At 35.8% G+C, this 10,000-nt stretch overlaps 1 protein-coding gene across 1 annotated transcript in view; it reads right to left on the bottom strand.

The window, feature by feature from the left end:
* Positions 1-10,000, bottom strand: part of DACH1 (dachshund family transcription factor 1) — a gene marked incomplete at its 5' end in the record, with an annotated part of 91,929 nt that overhangs the window by 68,421 nt on the left and 13,508 nt on the right. Inside the window, 2 exons of the mRNA XM_010174809.1 lie at positions 7,098-7,232; positions 9,385-9,520. Of these exons, the coding sequence (XP_010173111.1) occupies positions 7,098-7,232; positions 9,385-9,520 (271 nt within the window). The remainder of the gene's footprint in view (positions 1-7,097; positions 7,233-9,384; positions 9,521-10,000) is intronic.

Genomic DNA, 10,000 nt, shown 5'->3' with positions numbered 1-10,000 from the left:
ATTATGTGGAGATAGTAAAAAAAAATAAAAAAAAAAAGTTGCATGATTTTTTTTTTTTTAAAGAGAAAACAAAAGTTAGTAACTATGTACAAATTACTCATGCTATTTGTAAGAAAATACTATCTATGTTGAGGTTGCAATTCTCAGTTAAGGCTCTTAAAAATGGATTTTTTTTGTATTTTGCATTTGATCAGCTTAGAGAAAACTTAAAACTAATTGCATGGCAGGTTATTAGCACTTTCTAAATAGTTCCTTCAAGTTGTTTCAAGTGGAAGACAGTCTTAAAATTTTGCTGTAAGCTTTCTTTCTGTAACAATAACCATAAGATAAAGTGGTACAAATAAAGCTTAGGACTGCAATGAGTCCAGTTCACCTGGGATGTTTTGGAACAGATGTGCAGGTATTCATCAAGTGAAAACTGTACAGCAAATCTCTCATAAATTGTGTCAAAACTACTACTATCCTAGAAGGGGGTAGTACTATAGAAGAGCCCTTGACAGGCTTGAGAAGTGGGTCTGTGTGAACCTCATAAAGTTCAACAAAGCCAAGTAAAAAGTTCTGGACATGGGTCAGGCCAATCCCAAGCACAAATACAGACTGGGCAGGGAATGGATTGAGAGCAGCCCTTGGGGAGAAGGACTTGGGGGTGCTGGTGGATAAGAAGCTCAACAGGAGCTGGCAATGGATGCTTGCAGCCCAGAAGGCCAACCATATCCTGGGCTGCATCAAGAGAAGCGTGGCCAGCAGGTCAAGGGAGCTGATTCTGCCCCTTTACCCTGCTCTCGTGAGACGCCATCTGGAGTACTGTCTCCAGCTCTGGGGCCCCCAACATAAGGATGCTGACCGATTGGAGCAAGTCCAGAGGAGGATCACCAACCAGGATGATCACAGGGCTGAAGCACCTCTCCTATGAAGACAGGCTGAGAGCTGGGTGTGTTAAGCCTGGAGAAGAAAAGGCCCTGGGAAGACCTTACAGTGGCCTTCGAGTACCTGAAGGGGGCCTACAGGAAGGCTGGGGAGGGTTTTTTTCACAAAGGCAGGTAGTGATAGAACAAGGGGAAATGGCTTTAAACCGAAAGAGGGGAGGTTTAGATTAGATATTAGGAAGAAGTTCTTCACTGTGAGGGTGGTCAGGCACGGGAACAGGTTGCCCAAGGAAGCTGTGGATGTCTCCTCCCTGGAAGTGTTTAAGGCCAGGCTGGGTGAGGCTTTGAGCAACCTGGTCTAGTGGAAGGTGTCCCTGCTGATGGCAGGGGGGTTGGAACTAGATGATCTTTCAGGTCCCTTCCAACCCTAACCAGTCTGTGATTCTGTAAGAACAAAGGTCAGTAGCAGCAAACAACCCCAAAGAAGTGCCTCGCTTGAGAATGGCTTAGTGACAGTGTCTAGAAATACTCTTATCCAATATTTCGCTTCCTGCATCCACATGCTATTCATATCTTATTCAATAACATGAAAGGCTTCTGTGTTTTCTATGCAACAAATATAGATGTTTTCTGGCTTCTTGGTAAATAACAACCCATTAAGAAAAAACTTGCAATTTCATTTTTCACTTTTGTGGTCCATTAACTGTAATAGCTTTTAATGTACTTTAAGCACTCTTGAGCCTCTTGGGCTGAGTGAAAAGATACACCAACAACCAGAGTGTCTAAAGGTTATTTTGGTGACACCAGCTTTCTCGAACCTTTCATTTAGTGGATCTTTATATTATTTGTCATAGGTTACAAATTTGACTACTATCTGTTTAGGGTTTCAGCAGCATTTAAAGCTCAAACCAAGATCAATTTCAGAATGTGCTAGATGATATATAAATACATAGCCTGAACTCGGTATCCTAAGGAATTAGAAACAAATATATTAAGATTTAATAGGTAACATTTAAGAAGTAAGAATGTAGACCTGAAATGTGTTAACTGTGAATATATTTACGTATAGATACCCGTCAAGGTCTGTTTATATTCTTCTTGTTACATTAAAATGCAATATTCAGTAAAATAAACATATTATGTAAGTATCTCAGTGTGTACATATGTATACAAAAATGAAAATGAACAGATAAAGTGTGTTTACACAAGCAGCTGAACAGCAGAACTGTGAATGAAAATTCCTTTGTAGGTCAACTAATAACAACTTTATTTTAAAAAAGGCTTTCACAAAGAACTAACTAAAATCGTAACACAGACTAAAACCAGAATTTAAGCAAAGGTCTGATGATTTGTCTGTGGTCTTTGCTAGAGGACAGCTCAGGTAGAAGAGACTCTTCGCTGATGCAGAAACTTCCTTTGAGTATTTCCTATTTATAAAAACATACTCATATATGTTTCCATATTTATTGAGGAGAATAAACATGCCTGATATATATTTACACTATATATATAATAAAATAATTTACTGCTGATAAAGCAGAATTAATATGTAACTATATAGGATGATATAATTATCATTCATTTCCTTTTTGATGCATGACTGTTAACAGGAAAATACAATTCTAACTATAACTCTTGAATATTTAAATAACTTTCCATTTTGCATTAAGGATATTTTGGAATTTTAATATTCTATTTTATAAGATATTAGCCAGAGGTCTAAGATTGCTCACTTTAGTACAGAGGGACATAAAATAAACACAGAAAGACTGGGGCTTTTTAATATGTGGATTGGATAAAGTTATACCTTAATTGCTGCTATCAGAGTAGGCTAGAATCAGTTACTGTTGATTATCTGAAAATTACTTAAGAAATTTCCATTAACATTAAAGGTAAAGGCTTTCCTGAAAGAAATAGTTTAGTTTCTTTTGTGAATATGGTGAATATTTTATATTTTGTTACAGATTACAGAAAACAGCATGCACATTTTCAACAAGAGAGTGTCCTTCCCATAACACCTCAAATAACATATTCAATTTAAAATGTAAGCATGACATTCAGGCTTCATTTGCTGTTGGTGTCAATCTAAAAAAATATAAATTGATGCAGACAGAAAATTCTAATCTGATGCCCTAGGGCCAGATCCAATAAAACATTTAGGTATCTAAATTTGGTGTTAAAGCAACTAACTCTTAGGTGTTTGTCCCCTAGAATGGAATCTTGGGCTGAAGTGAGCTGGTTCCTACATTGCTATATATTGCATAGGGTAGGTATTGCTAGGCAGGCAGCAGGTAGGGGGGGTGTTATGAGCAGCCACTGCCTCCAACATCCCTTAACGTTACCCAAGTAACGTACTTGAAACTGGAAGCTAAGGAAGCTAAAAAGTAGAACTATAGTCTGTCTAAAGTCAACATTAAATAATATGCAGCTATCTGGAGCTAGCAAATAGAGGAACTCTGGGAATAGGACTGAGCTATAAATTCCACCTTGCAGACCCCAGAGTCTGAGTCCTAACGGCAGACAATGGTAAAATATACTTCCCTCTTTTACACAAAGCACAGTGATTAGGGATATTGCCTAGGAAATATGTTGCAAGTTAAATTCTCTCTTCTGCCTACAAGGATGCTTAACTTTCAAGCCATTGATTATTTTGAACACTTCAGATCAATGAGCAAGGAGAGGATTGGGATTCAGCAGTCTAGTCCTTAGGTTCTCTGTAAGTTCCTCCTTCCTATGTTATTTTTAGGAACACAAATGTTTTTAGATGCTTTTACACGACACCTCTGAAGACCTGAACGAGTATTCAGACTCATAGAAAACATCAAAAATACACTTCTCGCAATTTCAGACTGTGAGATCTGTAAGACCTCAGATAACAGCTGAGTAGGATAAGTGACAAAATCTAGACCAAACTTTTTGAGTCATAGAAACTTTACCTGAAAAGATTCATAGCATTAATTTTACTGTAAAAACTGAATGGATCTTTTCTGATATGATTCCTATACTTCACATCAGCCCTTCTTGTGAAATCCGAGCAAATGTGCATCATCAAATAGTCCATAATTACAGGTTACAAAATTAAGATACTTGGTTTTGATGATGGCTGTCAAGTACGTGAACTAGCATGGTGTACTTGAACTTGCCTCCTTCTTCCCAGGAACATTTGCAATTCTACAGCCTGCCTTCAATAAATTTGGAAAATCTGCTATCCTCTAACAAGGAAAAAAATCCTGGAAACCTAGGGTAATTGACTTCTCCAGTTATACAGATAACAACATCTGGAGTTACGTATGAACGATGGGCTATAGTGCTCTGCAGTGTCTCCTGCAGTCCCCTCTAGTCCAGAGTAGGAACCTCGCTGGGCCACAACCTAACTCTTACCAAACTGAGTTTTCTTCTCATGGACCACAGGGAGTGGGTGGAACTTCAGATGTGTACACTGGGTTTTGCCCCAACATGAAGCTAGGATGTGGCCAAGTTAAACATCTGGAGCCAGCTGCTGGAAAATGCTCCTAACACCCACGATTTACACATGGTCTGAGAACAGAAACTCTTCTTGTTTCCCTGCAATAAATACTGACCAAGAGCTCGGTGCAAACTTTCCCTTAATAGGCAGCAAATCAAATCCACAGAACATAATTTGATTTTTGGTGGGACAGTGACAACCTGATTCCAATGGAAGCTGAGGTCACTCAAGGCTGCACACACCAAAACCTGAGAACAGATTTTGAACACAGTTTAAGGGCAAATAAAATAAAATAAAATAAATAATAATAATAATAAAAAAAAATCAAACAAGAGACTTACTGGTACTTTAAACCACCCCAGTAAAATAAACTCATTTTGTCAACAATGATAATTCTGGTTGAATTTTGAATAGCAATGCATATGATCTTCGAAAGACTGAATACCCTCAAACTGGTATTCAGTTTGCAAGTGGCAAAGGACTGTTTCTAAATATATTACACTATGTTGTGTGGACTAGGTGAATTAGCTCCTTTGTTTTATGTTTATAACAGATAAATTATATTTCCTCTCCTGTATCCAACTCATAGATCAGGTTAGACAAATGATTCACCTCTCTGACATACGCTGTCTTTTCAAAATCTGGTATGTTGATCAGTTGTCTCTGTTATAACTTTCCTCCTTTAAATTCTTTGTTTACTGTAAAGAATTTTTCCCACAGCTCAGATCATTTCAGAGATTTTGGGCCTTTTTGTTTTTTAAATGAAAAAGAAGAGAAAAGACAGAGCCTTCTTTACCAGGCAGGATTTCCCAGGTTCTCCCAGGTTCAATTGCAAGCCATTTTAATTTGAGTTGATAGATTTCTGCCAAAAAAAAGTGGCTTAGAAGAAAACACAATAATGTTTAAATGCTTCAGGATACTTACTCAGAACTTCTGTTTTCCTCTCTTTCATTTGAATCAGATGATGAAGGTGATGGGGTTTCAACAACAAGAGTACCACCACCTACATATGTTAGTTTGCATTTTTAAATATGATTGCATTCTGGTGCAGTGGTGAGCAACAGTTTGGAAATCTGATTGCAAGCTCACAGTGACAGAAGTAGATAACTACTATCCTCACAAATATATGTAAGTTAAACAACTTGTTTTAATACAGATTAGATTAGTATTAAAGTTACAAGATTGGTATGAGAGACATGATAAATGTAGTCATGACAGAAACCGATTTTTAATTTAGTATACCCGATCAATCTAGATAGCCCATGAATATTTACCATTAATTCAGTAGGCTGGAACAGAGGGAGGAAAAAAGAACAAAAATTAGAAAGTTTGACCTAAACAAGGACTGAGGAAAAAAAGAGAATTCTAAGCAGTTTTACTGAGAACAGACCTTGCAAAAAAAAAACCAAAACCCCGTGAACTGGCAACAGATTGGAGAATAAATTTGGGGTACCATTATAAAAAAGCCTTTAAAAAATCCAGATGACATGCAAAAATAGTAGCAATTCTTACTATGTACTTCTTTTTGCAGGATGCACCAGTCTGATTACACTTAAGCGAGTAACGTCAAAGGCTGAAATAAAATCACTTATGGAAATTCAAAACAAACCTATTTGATCACATCATACTTCACAGCAGGGATACAATTTGCAGGGGCTGAGTGAGGGCACAGTATAAGCTAAAACAGGTTGTGTGTGCAATGAACCAAACTAAATGGTTTATATAAAAGAAATGTTGTTTCCATTAATTTTTCTGGTAATCCTATTAAAAATGCCACCTGTCCAGAATAGAATTGTCCAGATTTTAATTCTTTTTCATATCTCAGTGTTCAAACACAAGACAGAGAATTATCATCTTATAGCTATTAAAATATGGCACAAAATGTCTTATTCCAAAACCTTCATTACTGCACCAGTTTTTCTGGCTTTTTTTCAAAGTCTGGCTATTATACCTTTTATTTTTCCTCTCATTGTGCTCAAAGAACTGATTTTTCTGATAAGTCCAAAGAATATTTTTTCCAAGGATATGTCACAGTTCTAGCCTCTCTTTAAACAAAAATGTTTCTGGTCTATAATACTTAATATTCACATATGTTCACATATATTAAGTAAATGTAACATGAAATGCACCTTTTAAAATTCTACCATCACTCCTCCAAAACCCCCTGTAACAACTCTGAACAGGAACTTAACTTTGAATACTAACAGAGATGAAATGGTGTCATAATCAGCATAAGTGCATGTGGACTATTCACCTAGATCAAACACTTTGGTCATATACTCAATTAAATTTAAATCCCATTATATAATGTGTACCGGCCTCATTTTATGCAATTCCCTAATTTAATGGCTTGGTATTAGCCTTTTTCCTTTTTGCACACATGGACTAATTTTCACAGTGCTCAGTCCCTTTCCGAAGTAGGTCATTGAAGTCAACTGGATGGAGACAGAAACTTAATTCCTAAACAGTGTTGTAGAAGGGTTAGCGACACAACAGTAATGTAAAACTGTTTTTCACTTATCCTTCTTTGTAATATTTATGAAATTCCTCCCTCATATAAATATTGTTCATTAATCTCAAGGACCACAAAGTAGAAGAATCAAGAAAGCTACAATCCTGTTGTAATTTAATTTGTGAAACAATAAAAAAGAAAAATAAAAAATCCCAATTACAAAAATAAAAATCACAATTCTAATAATACTATTTAGCTGTTGAGACAATACTTGTTTTACACTAAAACAACAGAATCATAACATTCATATTACCTTTCTCAATGTGTATTCTTTTTGTCTCATGTCCCACATCATGACCAGCCAGATCACCCTCCTTAGGTCCAGGCAGGACATTAGGTGACAAACCCATCAGCATTTGGTTCATAGATAGCCCGTTCTGATGGACAGCTGCTAGACACAAGTGCAGGTAGAAAGAAAATCAGCCTGCATAGTAACAATACACTTTTGTACTTATTTTATATAGTTTTCCTCTTAATTATACAAGAATTCTAACAATCACAATGTTACTTAATTAGAGCTATCAGTGTTCACACAGTGGGAGAATTTATTCCTGTTACTTCTAGCTTAAAATAACTCATTTTAAAAAGAAGAGTTCAGTGTCTTTGGACAAAGTTGGATATTTGAAAACATCTTATTGTTTATTTAACAAGAACTGTAATGCAAAATAAGCAAACCAGAAAAGAATAGAAGGTTCTGTATGAGATTCTTACTGATTTTTTTTTATTTTTTTTTTTGTTAATTGTAAAAGAGATCTTGTCTATTAGTGTTCCCAATATGCAGTCCCTAACTTCTTTAAATAAAACATTGTGGCCTTCCAGGTGATAAACACTGTTTTTCAAAATAGACTTTGCGGTAGCAGAATTGCTTATTTGCAGATAGGTTTAAAAGCTCTTTCTAACAGTTTTCAAATCGACCTTCATGAGTCTCAAACACACCTCAGAAACCCATATAAGGAGTTTATATTCCTATGCTTTTATCCTGAAAAATTGTATTTTCAAGAGACTTAGGTCATTTCCAATAACACATTTTTTCATATGTAACCTATATTTCTGTAGTGATCTTACTCTTGCTGGCACCACAAAAGCAAATGTACTTAAGAATCAAGTATGATGTTAAAAAATGAGATGAGAGGAAAGAGTTATTTTATAAATAAGTAAGTTACTGAAGTGATCCAGTATTTAAGGAACACTGTCATGTTCACATTGGAAGAAACAACGTCCAAAGGTCCCAATCCTCTCTGCTGGTAAGTAAGCAGTGTAAGCTGAATAGTACCATTTCTTTTTTTTTTTTTTTTAAGTGTAATTCCTTAGCAAAAACAGTAATTATCTCTCAATTTAATTTACTTTTTCTTTAGATAACAATGGAAAAGATCTTCAATGGTTGTAAAAAATATACTATTCAATTGATTAAAAAAAAATTAAAAACTCAGAGGTGTGAGGTTTTTTTCCAGAACTTTACTTAGGAACTCATAAGAAACTGGTGAAACAGATAGGTCACAGTACACAGGATGCCAGTGTAATCTGCACGCTGAATCGTCCAAGAGATAAGAAAACAGAATTCTGAGCTTGTCATGGTCAGGTCTTGTTTATTTTATTTCATAAGTCTTTTTTCATCACACAGTAATGAAAGATCTTTCACCTGAAGGTCAATAAAGAGTCAGCTTCCTGAGTCTGCAGAGAGCCTGAAAGGAAGCAGTCTAAAAGACACGAGCTGAATCTAATCAACATGACTATGTCTTTCATATAACTATTTCATGGTCTTCTATCTGCATGCCTTAAAAGCACAAAAACCTAGAACAGATTAATAATAAAAGGAATGGACAAGTGCATTACGAATTTAAGTAAAAAATCCATAAAATAATATTGTTTAAAAACATAATTTCCAGACTGTTGCACTGGAATATCACAGAATTCAGGGTCTTTGCCATGTAATTTACATCCTGTACATGGAGCCCTAATAAAAACGGTATCACTCTGAGACACCATGGTTTAATTTCACTCCACTCCTTGTGAGCTATGAGGTGATAATATTCTCTGTATCGTATTTCTCACCATTACAAATTTTTATATTTAAAAAATGTATAAAGTATGCACATTTTTTAATTGATTTAACCTAATTCTTCTCTTCACCAAGCAATTCTACCATGTAAAATGTTGCTTATGAAGTCAGATTCAATTTAGAAATCAAACCAGAGTAATCAGATTAAATAAAACTCAATTTCTTTAAAAAATGTTTACACTATATGTTCAGTTCTAAAACTAATCTAGCAAATTGCTTCCCGGCTGTAATTCTGTATTTCATAGCTCATATCTTTATGTTTAATATGACATGATGGCAGTTTATATCAGTACCCATTAATGTAGCATCAGATATTATGATATTGTAAACTGGGGAACATAATGCTGGGAGATGGTTATTGCAGCTGAACTTCCGAACATGATACATATGAGATCTATTTAAGACGAGGGCATTTTGATTAGAAAAACCAGCTGTACCTAATCAAATTTAAAGTGGTGACAAGGAGAAGAATGTAACCTACGGATTCTGTCTGAAGAGCTCTCGGTCCGCGCAGGAGAGCTGGACACACTGCTGCTTCGATGAGAGGATGGATGGCTGCCAGGTCTTCGGCCCTCTTCAAGAGAAGGAGCAGGAGAAGGGCTGTCTGGAACACGTTCCTAGACCCCACAAAAAATAATTGCAAAGAAAGGCAGTGTTAAACTAAACCTCTGTGGTTTCCAAACATAATTTCTCTGAACTGTAACTCCCTCCTAAATCACAAACTATTCTTTCCTCTGTGGAGGTATCCAGGATTTGCAGAGTATTCTCAAAGGAAACTTAGCAATTTTAGGACACTAGACCTTATGTTTTAGCATGCAATGTGAGTGCTGCTCATCCTGTCAGGGTTTTAAACTGCCTTCTGGACTACTTATAAAAATGAGGTTTCTATTTTACTTTTGTAAAAGCATGCTGTTGAATTGGAAATATACATGTTGTTTACTAGCTTATAGATTTTATCCTTACAGGATTAGGAATGATGTACTTTTCTAAATAAATAAAGATCAGACACTGTTGCTTTAGCTCATGCTCAGTTTTATTCCATATTTTAATTTCAAAGGGGCTTCCTGAGCAATGAGATTTTATGGAACGGCTATTTT

The sequence above is a fragment of the Antrostomus carolinensis genome, unplaced genomic scaffold (assembly GCF_000700745.2).
Source record: "Antrostomus carolinensis isolate BGI_N321 unplaced genomic scaffold, ASM70074v2 scaffold6699, whole genome shotgun sequence".
NCBI lineage: Eukaryota > Metazoa > Chordata > Aves > Caprimulgiformes > Caprimulgidae > Antrostomus > Antrostomus carolinensis.
This window is presented reverse-complemented; position numbering and strand designations above follow the sequence as displayed.